At 63.4% G+C, this 15,341-nt stretch overlaps 2 protein-coding genes across 7 annotated transcripts in view; one reads left to right on the top strand and one right to left on the bottom strand.

Annotated features, from left to right (window-relative positions):
• Positions 1 to 15,341, top strand: part of C25H7orf50 (chromosome 25 C7orf50 homolog) — a 68,834-nt gene that overhangs the window by 34,327 nt on the left and 19,166 nt on the right. The gene's annotated exons all lie outside the window — the stretch shown is intronic.
• GPR146 (G protein-coupled receptor 146) lies at positions 1,606 to 14,238 on the bottom strand. Of its 2 annotated transcripts, none has more exons than XM_027527270.1 (2): positions 14,119 to 14,238; positions 1,606 to 5,600 (listed from the first exon to the last, which is right to left on the bottom strand). In XM_027527270.1, exon 2 carries the CDS (start codon positions 5,592 to 5,594, stop codon positions 4,599 to 4,601), a length of 996 nt encoding a protein of 331 aa, XP_027383071.1. In that variant the 5' UTR covers positions 5,595 to 5,600; positions 14,119 to 14,238; the 3' UTR covers positions 1,606 to 4,598. The 2 variants fall into 2 exon arrangements, with proteins under 2 accessions (XP_027383071.1, XP_027383072.1); XM_027527271.1 differs by lacking the exon at positions 14,119 to 14,238 and adding an exon at positions 12,461 to 12,485.

Raw genomic sequence — 15,341 nt, 5'->3', positions numbered from 1 at the left:
TTCCTTCCAGACCCGCGTCTGCGCGGGGGAGGCTCGTGTCCGGCCGGGGGCGCCCCCGAGTGCTGCGGACATTTTCGTGGGCGCTAGCTACCCACCACCCCTCCCGTGGGCTCTTGTCTCTGGGTTTTGTCTGACAGTCTTGAGCACGAACCTTGGCTGTCCGCTTGTCCCGGTGGTTCTGCGTCCCCTCTGCTTGCCTATAGGGGGCGCCCCCTCTCCTGCGAGTGCTTTGTCACCGCGCTGCCCTTTGGCCTCCGCCAGCTCAGATTCTACTGCCGTGGCCGGCTGTGTGTTCTGACGGGCCTCAGCAATCGGGGGTGTAACCTTGAGCCCAGCGCTTGTCCCACCAGCCTGCTGGCGTGGGGGAGCACCCGGCGGCCTAGCCCTTTGCTCTTGGCTGGCCCCTTGCCCCTTTTGTGCCCGCCGGCAGAACTGGCTTCTTAGGGCCTTGCTGCCTGCAGGTGTGTCCATTGCGGGCCCCTGTGGGGGCTGAGGGCCCGGGTGAGGCACGTGTCCCCGTCCAACTGCACGGCGGCGGCAGAGCGGAGGGCGGCGGTCGGAGGGTCGGGACGCGGCCCTGCACCCCCCGGGCGGGCCGGGCCCTGGGGCTGCGGAGGCGGCAGGGCGGGCCGTGCGGTGCACACGGCGCGGCCCCTGCAGGCCCCTCCTGGGTGGGATAACGCCCGCGGTTGCCTTCCTGGCCTTCCTGACGGGCTCTGCTCCTCTGCCCAGCGAGCGGTGCGCTGCGTTACTGAGGCGACTGGGGGTCAGAGACCGCGCGGAGCCGGCTGCCTCCTGAGAGCCGCACCGTCTGTGGGTTCAGTGCCCCTGGGCTGTGCATGTGCATGCCGGGCGCGCCTCCACGGCCCGCCCTGGGGGCCTGTCTTATAAAGGCAGGATTTGCTGTGGTCTCCGAGGCCCTGAGGATCCTGGGCCAGGGCGTCCGCGCAACTCGGCTTCTGAAGGAAACCCCTGGACGGGACGTGTGAGCGGCGAGGCCTCCTCGGGAGTCGGCGCCGCGCGCTGGCAGCCGCCGCCTTGCGCGCAGGTGGAGGGCCGCGGCGGCCACCGGAGGGCGCCGCGCGAACACGCCCGCTCCGCGCCCGCGGTCACTGAGCCGCCCGTTAGCCCGCTTGGAATCGGAATCCCATCGGCTGGCTTCCTGCCTCGTGGCTCTCGGGGCGGCGGGTGCCGGCGGTTTGGCAGTGGCCCCCCCCCTCCCCCATGGAACAGCTGGGAAACCTACACGTGGAAAGGAAGTGCCCAGTTTTGTGTCCCGCACGAGCAGTGTTGACGGAAGGCACGGCTGTGTGAGCAGACCCCCGCCTCCCGGAGCCCTGGCCCCCGCGAGTGTGTGGGACCCACCCACCACCAGCCCCGTGGACACACCATGGGCCCTTGGACAGCTCGGGGTTTATCCGCGTCGGACTTAAGACCCGCCTGGTGCAGGGTCAGCCCTGACCAGTACAGAGGAGCCACGGTGTAACCAAAAAGGCTGGAGTTTGTTTAACTCATGAGGGGAAAGACTTGTTTTGTTATACCTCTATGTGCTGTTTAGCTGACATGTCACACACCCCAAGAAACACACACATTAGAATCCAGAAATTGGCCAATAAGTATCAAGTAATTTAATCTTCAAACGTGTGGGTTTTCTTCCCCAGTTTCTAAGACACACCTGCAGTAAATTCAAGCCATCTGGGCAGATGTAACGGGTTAGAAATGAGAAGGCCCCCACATTTCCCAACTGATTTTAATTTCAAGAACTTGTAATTTAGCACCTTAATGACTTATTCCTGGTTTGTCCTTTGTCAGGTCCTTTTTATAAAGAAACAAATGTTTGAGTTTTTTAATTAAAAAATTATTTAAGTCTTGGCTGCGCTGGGCCTTCGCTGCTGCACACAGGTTTGTGTCTAGTGTTGGTGAGCAGGGCCACTCCCTGGTTGCGGTGCACGGGCCCCTCACGTGGGGCCTTCCCTTGTCGCCGAGCACGGGCTGCAGGCGCACAGGCCTCAGCAGGCGCAGCGCGAGGCTCGGGAACCCCGGCTCGCCGGTCGCAGAGCGGGCGCTCAGTAGTTGTGGCTGCGGACTCGGGCTCCGCAGCACGTGCCATCGTCCCGACCAGGGACCGAACCCATGTCTCCTGCGTTGCCAGGAGGATTCCTACCCACTGTGCTACCAGCGAAGTCCTGACTTCTTGATAGCATTTGCCACAGTTAGTAAAAGACCCAGTTTCTTACATTAAGTTTTATAACCTTCATGAAATAAACCCAAGGTTAAATTCACCTTTGGGGATCCTGAGTAATGAAGCATGGCAAGGTAGGTGTTTGTCTGTTGACAAAAATAATATCATTAAAACCACATTCAGGGACTTCCTGGTGGTCCAGTGGTTAAGACTCTGTGTTTCCAATGCAGGGGCTGTGGGTTTAATCCCTGGTGGGGAACTAAGATCCCACATGCCACACAGTCAAAATATATACATACTAACAGCAGTCAAAATATATACATACTAACAGAGTTGTGTTTTTTTGTTTTTGGTTTTTGTTTTTTAAAAGGACAGAGTGCAGGGTCTACCTTGACATTTTCCAAATAGCTCCTCATTCTCTTCTAAATGCCTCAAGTCTATGTACGGCCATACAACCCGGAACCTGCCTGATCTCATTGAAATGGTTCAAAATTCATTCAATTTTTTTAGCGACTGTGGCAGGAGTACTAGGAATCAAACATACTCGGGCAGCAGGAAGTGACCGAAGTTCAGCACGAGATCGTCAAGCCAGCGTCCATGGAAATAGACTGTTGTGGTGCCAGTGGCTGAGGCGAAGGTGGGCTTGCTCCTTGATCAGGGGCAGAGGGGGGTTCAGGACGCAGCAGCAGCAGTGGCGGGGTCTGCACCTGACCCCCGGCTCATCCTCTGTCATCAGTAGAGGTGGACGCGGGACAGAAACCTGTGGCTGCTACCGTATGACACCCTTCCCCCAGAGGTCCCCAGAGACCAGCCAGCTTTCAAGCAAAGCCACTGAGAAAGCGAAATAAAAAGTGATTTTAGGCCCCCTGCGCTGTGGGGAGCCAGCTGGGCTGGGGGTGGGGCAGTGGACAGAGAGCTGCGCCCTGGGCTCCCCTCCTCCAAGGAGCCCCTGGTGTGGGGGAGAGCCGCTTCTCTCTACTGGCTCCAGGACCCTGAGGAGGGCACCCATCACCCCTCAGCACGGCTGCTGCTGTCTTGGGATCCCTATGGGGGGACATGCCGGGGGAGCGGGGGGCATCCGCCTGAGGCCCTGGGAATTTGAGGAGAGCTCCCACCAGGCCCTGGGGCCCTGGAGCAGCTGGTGGGCATCTGTGCTCGTCACTGCCAGGAGCGCCCAGAGACCACCGATTCCTGCTGCTCCGTCCCCCAAGGCTTACTGCAGCCCCAGAGTCCAGCGTGTCTGTAGTTCTGTACGGGCCATCAGCCTGGAGGGAAGTCAGTCTGCAGGTAGAAAAGCACGCACCTGACTCTTGGCTCGACTTCCCAAGAGACTGGGGCCACGTGGGGCTGTTCCCCCAACAGACATCGCCGAGAAGAGCAGCTTGGCCCTGGGGCAGCTGGCGGTCAGTGAGCACACCTCGAGTGTTTACGGCAGCAGCCGGGCGGGGGCGGCGCCCAGCATCGTGTATGTCTTTTGTCTGAAAGACGTCCTACAGGGACTGCAGCCTTCAGAAACAGACCTTTGCTTTTAGGGCGTTTAGGGTTCAGAACAGGGTTGGGGTGAGGGGCTGTGATTTCTTTGTGAAGACATGGGGAGTGGAAAGGGAGGCGCCCCGGCGTCCCTAACAGCTGACACTGACAGAAGGCGGGGTGTGGGAGAGGGCGAAGGGTGGCGGGTGGGCTCTGCAGCCCCGTGAGCCTGCCTGCCCAGATCCGTGTTTCCTGTGGGCAGGCCCGTCGGCTTTGGGGTTAGAAATCCTAAGAGCATTTTCCTCCCTTCGCCTTATTGACACTCAACTTTTGTGCACACTTTCGGGAGTCATTCAGGACAGACCCTCACTGGACCAGCGCCAGCAGGGGCACACCTGGCGGCCGCAGACGCCCCATCCGGCCCCTCCCGCCACGCCTGCGTGTCCCCGGAAGCCTGCAGCCCTGTTTTGCCCTGTGGCCGCGAGGCTCGCCACCTGAGTGGGTTTGCGTTTCCTTCATTTTAATACCTTCTGACTTTCCTATCAAACGTCTCCTCATAAACAGAAGGGGGGAGGGCTAGTATTTTAACAGTACAAAGTTATAAATACTGGTGTTAGGTTTTCATTACTTTGTTTGAGGCCGAGGGGAAGCAGGCTGTTGCGGGCGCGGACCTGAAAGGTGGGTGCGGGAGGCAAGCACACCCGAGGGCGGCCGGGCACCAAGGACACGGCTCATCCTCACACCGGGCCCCTGGGGAACTCCAAGGGGCTGCGTCCGTTTCTGCCTCGTCTCCAGGGGCAAGGGAGCAGGGGCTGGAGTCAGCATCGTCGCCTGGATGCCTGACCTGGGAGGAGGGAGCAAGCCTCGGGCTCCGGACTGGTCACTGCGCGTTGTGCTTCCGGCCAGTGCGGCTCGCCCCACCCCGGCGGTGCCCGTGGAGCAGCGTCTATGTCGTCACCGGCTGCGCCCCTGCTTGGTCTGGGGAGCAGTTCTGGTGCCCGCGGCGCAGCTTCTTCATCAGCCGCCGCAGCTTGCCGGGGAAGTTTCTGTCGATGTGGCGGTACAGAAGCGGCACCACAGCGCTGCTGGCGAAGGCCAGGAACCTGGACAGGTCCTTGGCGAGGAGCAGCGTCCCCACGTGGTGCCCGTCCAGTGGCTTCCCCCGCGCCGCCAGGACCGTGCGCCCCAGGAGCATCAGGTAATGGGGCGTCCAGAGCCCGAACTGCGCGCACGTGGTGGCCACCAGCAGCCTGTGCGCCGAGGGGTCCGGGCGGCCCGCGTCCCGGTCGAGCGGCGTGTCCTCCTTGCGGACCCGCACCAGGAGCGCGAGCGCATAGAGTGCGGCCAGGCCAGGCACCAGGTAGCCGACGAACAGCATGATGGCGTCGGCCGCCGCCGCGTCCCGCATCCGCGAGCACTCCACCAGCCGCGCGGCCACGTGGCTGCAGATGTGGAAGAGCAGAGAGGAGAAGCCGGCGAGCAGGGCGCCGCCCCAGACGAAGCCGCACACGTGCCGGGTGTTGTAGACGCTGGACATGTAGGTGCGCGGCAGCGCGCGCTCGATGTAGCAGTCCAGGCCCAGCAGGGCCGTGGAGTACAGCGTCACTAGCGCCGCCACGTTGAACAGCACCAGCAGCGAGACGTGCACCTCGCTGCCCAGGTCCCAGGCGGCTCCGCCAGCTGCGCCAGGGCCCAGCAGGTGCGCGGGCGCCAGGGCGCAGAGTAGCAGCCCGGCCGCCGCCATGTTGGCAAAGTAGACGTCGGGCATGGTCATGCTGCCTGGGTCGTGCAGGTTGGCCAGCAGCAGAAGCGCGTTGTAGCCCAGGCCGAGGGGGACGCCGCCCAGCAGGTAGAGCAGCGACAGCGCGGACAGCGCTCTCTGGACGTGCAGGCAGGGCAGCGGGTCCTCGCCGTCCGTGCCGTTGAGCGGGCAGCTCCACATGGCGGGCTGTGGGAAGAGCAGTGCGTGAGTCCTTGGCGACCACAGCCCGTCCCCCGGCCCCGAGGCCGGCGGAAACGGGGCTGTGCATGTTTTCTGCGGCCGAAGGTATCATCGCTGGAAGCTGTGAGGGCTTTAAAAGCCTCGCGGGCCTCCTTGACCGTTTGCTGGGAAACCCACAGCCCTGGAACCATAGGCGCCTGCTGCCACCTTGTGGCGCCTGGGCCACGTGAGAAAGGCCTGTAGAGGAGAGCTGGGGGCCTGGGGGTGGACCCAAGGCCTGGCCCCGCGGCCCCCCTCGCGGGAACCTCAGCCTTCCTGAGGCTGCGGCAGCCCTGCTGGGCGCATCCTTCCTTACCTGCACTGACTGCGGAATCCTATGACACCGCCCTCCACCCCACCGCCGTCTGTGCCCAGCAACCCGCCTCCCTCGCGCCGCCTGGGCAGCGCTGGTGTGCCGTGCCAGGGCACTGGGACACCTGTCCTGAAGACCAGCTGCCGCTGGAGCCCTGGGGAGGGGCCGGAGGTGGTGGGAGGTGGTGTGCACGTGCGCCTGGCGTTCTTCCGGTCCTCTGCCTCCCGGCCTGGCAGGGTCGGGGCAGGCGGGCGCTAAGGTCTGGGTGGGCCTTGGCGGGTGGAGGCGTCTTGGTGGTGAGGGAAGGACAGACTTTCTTGAGAAACGCGAGTCCCGCGGGGGGGAACTCTCCACGCCATGTGTCCTGAGCTCACTGGGCCTCCTGCTCTCAGAGCGAGGCCAGCAACCCTCTGGGGCAGACCTTGGCCTCCCAGGTCCAGGGGCGAGGGAGGCCCCGCCTGCCCTTAAGTGGCCAGGCCCCAATCCCGCGGGAGCGAGCCTAGCGTGGGGGGCACAGGGGGAATGACATGTGACCTCCCCAGGTGATTGTTTGCCAGCCATTGCGACAGAGCAGGCGCCCGCCTACAGGGTGTGTGCCTGCGACTCCCCCCACCTCCCCCCGCCAGACACGAAGGGGTCAGGCAGGAGCCTCGAGGGGCGGGGGCGTCTGTATCTTAACGAGCCACTGAGGCAGCAGCCGAAGGCCGGGGGCAGGACTGCTGAGCACCGGCTGCCTGCCGGCTTCATCACCTCCAGGGAGGGCATCTACTCTCAGCCGCCTCAGGGACTCGGGTCCCTCTCCCAGACCTGGGGTCCAGGGTGTGGGAAGGAGCCCCAGGCAGGGCCGGGCCTGAGGGGTCCTCGGAGCCCTTGTCCATCCTCTTCTAGCCGATTCGCTGCCCATTTCCCTCTCGAAGGCCAGCGGGCTCCTGCGCGCTGAGCAGAGGCCTGGGCAGTGCTGGGCCGGGACGCTGGTCCACAGAGCATCCTGTCGGTGCCTGACCAGCCCGAGACCCAGCCCCCGCGCGGCCGCCTCGCCCGGCTCCCGGCCCCGGGCCTCAGTCCCTCCGCTTCTGCCGGCTGTCCCCACTCTCTCCGGTACTGTTTGCCGGCGCGGTGTGCTCCTCCGCGAGGCGTGGGTGCGCACGCGCCGCCGCCTGGTTCTCGCGGTGCCCGTCCTCTGCAGGCAGCAGCTGCGCCTCCTGTTTACAGCCAGTTCGGAGCCTTGAGGGTTGTGTCGGGAAGGGCCGGCACACGGGAAGGGCACCCTGCCCACAGGCTCCCCGGAGGCCCGACAGGGGGGTCTCCTGGTGCGTCTGCCCCTCCTGGGGGTCTCCATACACTGGAGGGCAGGTTCGGCCAGGGTAGGCTGAGGACGGAAGGGTGGCCCTCTGCGATGTCGGGTGGGCAGTGGAAAGGGCCCCACGGGCTCCTGGGCCGAGGGAAGCGGGGGACGTGCTGGCAGGGGCCCTGCCCCGCTGGAGACCTGCGCAGTCCTTGGGAGGCGGTCACGCGGAGCAAATCAGCTCAGAACTTTTTTCAAGAGCTCAGGTGCTTAAATGGCCAGCTTGGTTGACCCGAGAGGGGCTGTTGTGTCTCAGCGGTCAGCGCTGAGTTTAGATTAAAAACCCACCCGAGCTGCTGTGTCCTGGCAGCTCATACACACAGAATTTGGAAACCCTGCCCCAAAACTAGACAGCTCTGTGCGCGTCCTGTCGGCCTCCGCGGCGAGGACACGGCTGAGCTCAGATGCAGCTCACGCACTAAAGGTGGCGGTCTCCTTGCTTTCAGCCTGTCTTAGCTTTTTGTCCCCGTGTTCTTCCCAGAGGCCCCTCGCCTCTAGGTGTCACGCCTGGGGGTGCGGGTGAGAAGGGCAGGAGGCAGACTGCCGACGTGGAGGGGACGAGGCACTGAGATGCTTGCTGGGGTGGGTGGCGCCCATGGGCTCTTGGGAACCCGGAGCAGCAGCTGCGCCCAGCACCCCCAGACTTGCCGTCAGCAGCGGTCACTTTGGGACTGTCTGCCCATCCCGGCTGCGGGTCAGCTGATCAAAGCGCGAGGCCTCTAGCTGGTGTCCCTCCATGTCCGGGTCCCTGTGCTGCCCCTGTGGATCCCCACCCCCACTTCCCGCCGCCTCCGAGTCACCCCACTTCCCTTTGTGCTCTGGCTCTGCGAGTGCAGGAGTCTGGGAACAGGCTCCCCTCCCACTAGGCCCCGTGAGGAGGGGGCCTGAGAACAATGGTGGCCCCACCCTCCACACTGGCTTAGGCTGGGCTGGGCTGTCTTTCCAGTTACCAGCTCTGTTCACTTCCTTCCTGAGAAAGGGGAAGTTGGATGGTGGCCAGAGACCAGGATTCCAGGCAGGGCCCTCTGTGGTCCTGGCCCTCCCAGGGGCGGGAGGCAAGGCCAGGTGGGCCCTCAGTGGCTGGGCCCTGCCCCCTGGCACCACGGGCCCTCACTGTCCCTGCGTAGCAGGGCCGATGACACCGCCTGTGGCTGCCCGTCACCCGCTGCAGCTCTGACCGGTGTCGTCAGTAGGGCCCCAGGGGCAGAAGGGGCCAGGAGCCCAGCGGCCTTGTCCATTCTGGTCCTGTCACCCTGCCCTGGGGCCGTCCTGATGACACCAGTCGGAGCTGCGCACTGCCGCGTGCGGGCCTCCTGGCTCCCAGCCTGCCCTCTAATGCACCCCGCCTGCCTCTCCCACCAGCAGACCTGCCTGCAGGCGCCCCGGCCGGCGTGGCCGCCTTCCTGCCATGCTTGGTGGAGCCTCCCGGACCTCTGGGCCCTCCTCCACGCCTCCCTACAGCAGCGCCCACCAGGTGCTGTCCAGGGCCCCATCATCCGACAGGGCCTTGACCTCCCGCCCACCCTCAGCCCTGCCTCTGCCCGGCCAGGTCCACGCCTCCCCCCAGGCCTTCTGTCCCCCTCTGCCGGGCCCAGGGAACATACAGGTGTGCGCGTCTGGCTGAAGACATATCCCCTCACTCTCGGACCCTCACCCGTGGGCACCCCTCTTCTGTGGCGGGCGTGCCCAGCCAGGCCTGCAACCAGCCTTTGTCCACGGAGCAGGGGCGCGCCTGGCACGTGCAGGCCTGTGGCCGTGGTCTCGCAGCAATGCCAGCAGCAGGACTGCCCAGCCCTGACGTCGTGTGGCCTGGGGTGGGAGGGCTGGTGGGCTCCAGCATCCTGGCTTGCTCCTTGGCCGTCGAGGTAGTCCGGCGGTCACCACATCCGGTCTCTCCCAAGGGGATTAACTCGACCTGGAGGTAATTTGCACCCCCTACTCTTTGAGAGTTCTGTCTGTTCTCTCTGATCATGCTCCTGGGGCAGTGGCCCTGCCTGGCCCCGGGTGACTGCCACTCGGCCAACTTCCGGATGGTCTTGTTCCAGGGAGTGTAGATGTCTTCACAGCCTCGCGCCAGGGTGGTTCCTGCCTAGGGCCAGCAGTAGACTGAAGAGGGGAGCGCGGCCAGCCTGGCAGAGCAGAGGGTGCCCCGCCCGGGGAGGGCACCGGACTCCCAGGTGGACCCTGACGTGAGTGCAGGCTAGCGGCACTGCTGTGGCATCGGGGAGGGGCCCCTGCTCCGCTCTGGACTTAACCAGGAGCTCCCGAGACGCGACGTGTCCTCCGTGGTGCCTGCATGGGCGCCGGCCACGCTGACCCAAGCCGGCATGCTGGGCAGACAGGGCCGTGCAGCACACGGCCTGGAGAGGGGGCTGGCGGGCGGCTGGGCCACGGGGCAGATGAGCCGACGGGCCAGCCTCTGCTCGGTGCCCGGGACTCTGAGCTGGGTGCTAGGGCGGCAGTGAGGCAGCCCCCGCCCCCTCAACCCCCCGCGCTTTGGTGATGGGGACAGGGGACACGGTGGGGGCTGGTGGCAGGCCCCAGGGAGGGGGTGGCATGCAGGCTGGGTGCCCGTGGGGGATATTGGGCCACGGGGCGCGTGTCTAAGCCCCGCTGCACTGAGGGCCACCTGCTCTTATGCTCTTGTCCTCTGGGGAAGCAGCTCGATCGTGCCCCCTGGCCCGACTCAGACCTCCCCTTGGGAGGGGCGCACGCTGCCTGGTGAGGGCTCCCATCCGCGGGCCGCGGACTGAGGACCAGCCTCCCCGGGCGCCCTGCCCACAGCTGCCTGGCTTGGGTCCCCGGTCAGGCTGTCAGGAGGACGGAGTGAGGGGGTGAGCGTCCCTCCCTGGTGCTGGGCATGGAACGGCGGGTCCTCGCCTCCCACACATTTGCGCTGCTGTGCTGCCTCCCTCAGACTCTGCCAGCTGCCGTGTGGGGAGAGGAGACGGGGGAGGGAGGGCAGAGTGCAGATGCCCCAGGCCAAGGGCAGATTCTCACGGGGATGGGGGGCGGGGGGTCCTGCCACAGCTCAGCAGCCCCGGGCCCCCAGGGCTGCTGTAGGAACAGACAGCGAGTCTCTGGAGCTGCGCTTGCTGAGCTGGGCTCCCAGCCCCTCGGGGTCCGGGCAGGTCCTCCCTGATGGCGCCCTGCTTACAGGCACCCTGTCTTTCATTCCTTGCCGGCAAGGACTGCACGCCTGGGTTAGCTGCTGGAAGTATTTTGAGGCCAGATGTCAGCATCTTTTCTCCTTGGGCCTTTTTAAAAAAAAAAAAAAAAAAAGCCTAGAACTGCATAAACTAACCCTTCAAAAGTGAATGTCCACAGGCAATGAAAAGCCTTGCCCAAACGCAGGGTTACAGCCCTGTGATCTCCACGGAAAGAGGGGGGCCAGGAGCTCAGCAGAGCAATGGCGGGCGGGGGCCATGATGGGCAGGGGCTCCCCAGTGGCCCTGTGTGCACACAGCCTGCCCAACTGAAGCACCAGCTAACTCCCCTCCAAGGTCACTGACCTCATCCCACTGCACCCCGTCTGTTCCCGCCTGCCCAGAGCACCCCAAAGAGGGAGCTCTGTGACCGGTGTCCCGCAGCCTGTGAGATGGCCTCAAAGGCCTTTCCCCAAGGCAAACATGAGGACCCACTGGGCAGAAGGGCTGGCAGAGCCCAGACCGGGAGCTGGGCACAGGGCCCCGAGGCCACGGCAGTGTGTCCTGGTGGGCACCGGCCCGGCCTGCCTGCCTGACGTCCTGGAGACCCACTGTATACTTTGCCTGGACTTCAACTGAGTGCTCTGGAGCCATCATAACGCTTTGAAAATGACTCCTGAGTGTTTATTGCCTTTTGCAATAATGGGCAGAGGCTCTAGCTACAATTAACATCCAGCTAGAGGAGCCAGACACTCCGGAAAAGCTGATATTTTCATCGGTTTTCAACGTAGAGCGCTTACGCATACTGATTGGTATCAGACGCTGTGCCTTCCTGGGCTGCGATAAGCAACGGTTCATTATACACTTGGGGTGTCTTGGTTTTCGTAGCCTGTTGCTTTTTAACATTCTGAATTAGAGAGCAGTGAGCGTGAAGCAGGTGGCGTCTCCGGTTCTCCCGGGAAGAGAACGGGCTCACCCGCCGGTGGGGAAGGGCTGCGGGCAGGGGAGCAGCCGGCCGCGTCCTGGCCTGCCCCTGGCCCCAGGCTCTCCCTGGAAGGATTCGGGACCGTGTTCTCCTCTGCTTGTGGAGCACTAGTTCCTTGGCTTTTTTCTCTTATTGTCCCCTGACTAATATTTTGAGGTTACCGCTCCTTCCAGTACTCTCGATCAGGGGAAAACAGACTAAGAACAGACCCGTCTCCGCTGGCACCCAGTTGGGCCTCTGCCCAGCCTGAAACTGGTGTGCTCTTACCTGGGGGAGCACTGGGAGCAGAGCCGCAGATCTTATCGCTGCCTGTGGTTCTTTCCAAGGGAGGAACCAGCAGTTATTTTTGCTCCTTACACTTGGTCTAATAGTAACAGTTGCTTCCTTGGCTCTAATTAAAACTGGGAAACTCCTGTGTGCTCTCTGCCCTCCCACCACGTGTGTGGGAGGAAGGAGACCCCTGTGGGACTGCACAGGACACCTGGCCCTTTGCACCCTGTCCTGCTGCTTACTCGTAGGGGGTTCTGTCCACAGGTCCCTGGGGGGTGGAGTAGGGACCTGAACTCTGCCCCTTGACAGCACTGTATTTTTAGCATCTCAAATTAGAGTGAAAATTCACTTTTTACGCCTTACACTGAGGCCCCCTGTTCTGCAGCACCTGTGAGACCCCACGGACACCTGCTGCCGCCCAAGCGCCAGAGAGGCTGCAGCCTGGAGAGAGCTGAGGCGGCGGCAGCCCCACCCCCAGGACTCGGCCTGGTGGGCAGCAAGTTGTTTGCTGAGGTTCCCAGATGACATCCCAGGGCCTGGAGGGTGTGGCTGCCGCCTCCCCAAGGAGCGCCTTCCTCTCAGGCCCTGGAAAGTGGCTGGCCCCTCGTCCCACCTGGAGTCACGCATGCGTATTTGCTGGCAGGGACCTTGGAGGTTTGTCCCTCTTTCACTATATAATAGGTTTAAGCATTATAATAGGTTTAGGGCTAGTGATGCTAAAGCTGAAACTCCAGTCCTTTGGCCACCTCATGCGAAGAGTTGACTCACTGGAAAAGACTGATGCCAGGAGGGATTGGGGGCAGGAGGAGAAGGGGACGACAGAGGATGAGATGGCTGGATGGCACCACCGACTCGATGGACGTGAGTCTGAGTGAATCCGGGAGCTGGTGATGGACTGAGCGACTGAACTGACTGCGGGCTCTCCTGACGGCTCAGCGGTAAAGAACCTGCCTGTCAAGGCAGGAGATGCAGGTTTGATCCCTGGGTTGAGAAGGTCTCCTGGAGAAGGAAATGGATACCCACTCCAGGATTCTTGCCTGGGAAACCCCATGGACAGAGGGAGCCTGGCAGGTTGTAGCCAGGGGGTCGCGAAGAGTGGGATACAACTTGGTGACTAAACACTGATAAGCAGTTCTACGTCCTAGCCTAAAACCCCACCACTCATGCCCAATGGACATACGTGCCTTTCTCCCGTCACCCACCTGCCAGGGGCTTCTGAGTTCCATGGGCCCCAAGTCAATGCAGGACTAATGCTGGGCTCGTCTCTCCTCTGGGTGTTTCTGTGCCCCCCACGGCGGCAGGACAGCAGTGGTCAAGGGCAGGGCCTGGCCCCAGCTTCCTGTCCATGACTCGGCACAGTATGCGTGCACCAGATGGGAGCTATGATGTTTAAAAGCCTGTTATCTCTAGAGGCTTTCTTCATTTAGCAAGATACCAGAGGTTCCAGTTTGGAGCGCCAGACCCGGCAGGCCAGGGAGCCTGTGGCTGTCCCCAGGGCATAGTTATTGCCAGGGCCTCTGTCTCCTCTCAGTGGCGACCGGTGCCCCAGTGAAGACCCAGCTGAAACGGCAGAGTGTCTGGTCCCCCTTATGTGTGAGCAGCCCAGAAGCGTGGTCAGTTATCGTGTCCACACTCTGGCTTCTGCAGAGGCCTGGCCAGCAGGCTGCTGGCCGCTTGGGGACTCGAGGCCAGCCTCACTAGGTGCCGCAGACACAGTGGCGAGGAGGGAGCCGCTGCTCTGCCAAGATTTGGAACTGGTTGTTGGCAGGTGGCCTGGGGCTGCCAAGCGAGTGTGCATCCAGCAATGAAGGGACAGCCTGTCAGGTCCCGACTCACCCTCTGTCCCCCCAAACCTTGGTTAGATGGCCGGGACCAGTGCCCCACTGAGAGAACCCAGCCACCGTGCTCCTGTGCTTAGCTTGGTGTTAGGTTTCTTGTCTCAGGTCAATGGGTGCTCTGAGGCTAGGGCACTGCCTTCTCAAGTTTTGAAGGAGCCTCCAGGCGCAGGGGTTTTTATCAAGTGTCCTAGGACACTTGATATCTCCATTTAAATGCTGTTCCAGAAATTCCCAAGATTTTGTAATCATAAAAAGGACGAAAGTTACAGCCACCGAGACCCAGAAGCAGGCGGTCAGCCCCCCGCAGGACATGTGAGGAGCCTGTGGTGCTGCCGAGCCGCCTACGCGGCTAGCGGCTCTCAGCGGCCCGGACAGGTGAATGACCGCAGGGCAGCGGCCCGGCCGGCCGGGCGCCGCGCGGCTGGAGGGCAGCCACGGGAGGGGACAGCGCCCGGGCGGGGCCGAGGGGACTCGGGAGTCGGAGCGGAGAACCAGCCCCCGGCCGCCGCGTCCCCGCGCCGCTCCCCGCGCGGGCCGAGCCCCAGAGTGTGCCCACCGCCCCCACCCCCGAGTTCGGCGCCCACTCACCGGCTCGCTGGGCCGCGGGCCGCGCAGTCGCCGCGGGAGCGGGCAGCTCCGGGCTCCGGGAGGCGGCGGGGCTCAAGGCGCGCACGCCGCGCGGGCCTGTGTACACACGTGACCGCGCCGCGCCCGCCCCGCCCCCGAGCCCGCCCCGGGCCCCGTTCTCGCCCCGGCTCCGCTCTGGCCCCGCCCCGCCCCCCCCGGGCTCCACCCTGGCCCCGCCCCCGAACCCGCCCACCCCAGGCTCTGCTCTGGCTCTGCTCTGGCTCTGAACCCGCCCTGCCCCGGGCCCCGCCCGGAGTCCCCCCACCCCGACCGCCTCCCGGGCCGCCGAAGGTCCGGCGCGCTCTCGGCTGAGGTCCGCAGGCGGGCCGGCTCGCTGAGTCAGACGCGCTCTAATCTGCAGGGGACAGACACCCCGCCCTCGAAGGTTGTAATCGGGGCCTGCCAGGCGCACCTGCTCCTCTGCCCCAAGTGTGTTTGCTGGCTCCACGCTCACCCCTTACTTCCTGGCTTGAGGAATTTCTTCATAAACAACTGGCCACAGGAAAACCATTTAAAGAGACAGTGCACTGTTTGCAGCCTAATTAATTCCGTAGCTGCTGCTCTAATTAGGTGTTGGAAAAGCGACAAGAACAAGGTCGTTTCCTCTGCTATAAGGCTTGTGCTGTAACTGCTCCTAGCAACGCGTTCTGGCTCCGGCGGTAAGAACATTGGTTTTGGACAACCCAGGTGTGCGGGTTGCAGCGCTAACGCAGGTTCTCTGTGGGACCAGGGGCTGACGGAGCAGGGAAATGAGCATCGCGGCTGAGGCTGGCCCTGGGTGGCGTCAGGGTCCTGCCTGCCGGGCTCAGGCCCCCTCCTCAGATTACCCGGCTTCACAGGACAGCTTCCTGACCACGGATCAGAGAGGGAAGCTGGGGGTCAGCTAGGGGACCAGATCGCCTCTCCCTCTGTCACAGCCGCTTGTAGAACCCTGGGGCCCCCACCCTCCCCTTGGCCCTGTTGCCATTACAGTAACCTGCTTCTCACCCCAGCGCCGTCCTTGTGGCAGTGGGTCGCCAGCTGTGGAGGACCGGCGGCACAGGTTTCTGTTCTGCGCCCTCAGAGCAGCCTTTCAAGGTGTATGAGCCACGTTTCACCAAGTCTGAAACTCCATCAGGGCTGCCTATACCAGAACTTTATGGACCATTACAAGGAAACAGTCTGATGCTGTCCATTGTAAGAAG

Source organism: Bos indicus x Bos taurus, chromosome 25, assembly GCF_003369695.1.
Source record: "Bos indicus x Bos taurus breed Angus x Brahman F1 hybrid chromosome 25, Bos_hybrid_MaternalHap_v2.0, whole genome shotgun sequence".
Taxonomy (NCBI): domain Eukaryota; kingdom Metazoa; phylum Chordata; class Mammalia; order Artiodactyla; family Bovidae; genus Bos; species Bos indicus x Bos taurus.
The sequence above is the reverse complement of the archived record's forward strand: the minus strand, read 5'-3'. Positions and strand labels throughout refer to the sequence as shown.

What these genes read in the sequence shown, in the direction of transcription:
- GPR146 (XM_027527270.1), bottom strand. Translation starts at nt 5,594, where the DNA reads ATGTGGAGCTGCCCGCTCAACGGCACGGACGGCGAGGACCCGCTGCCC.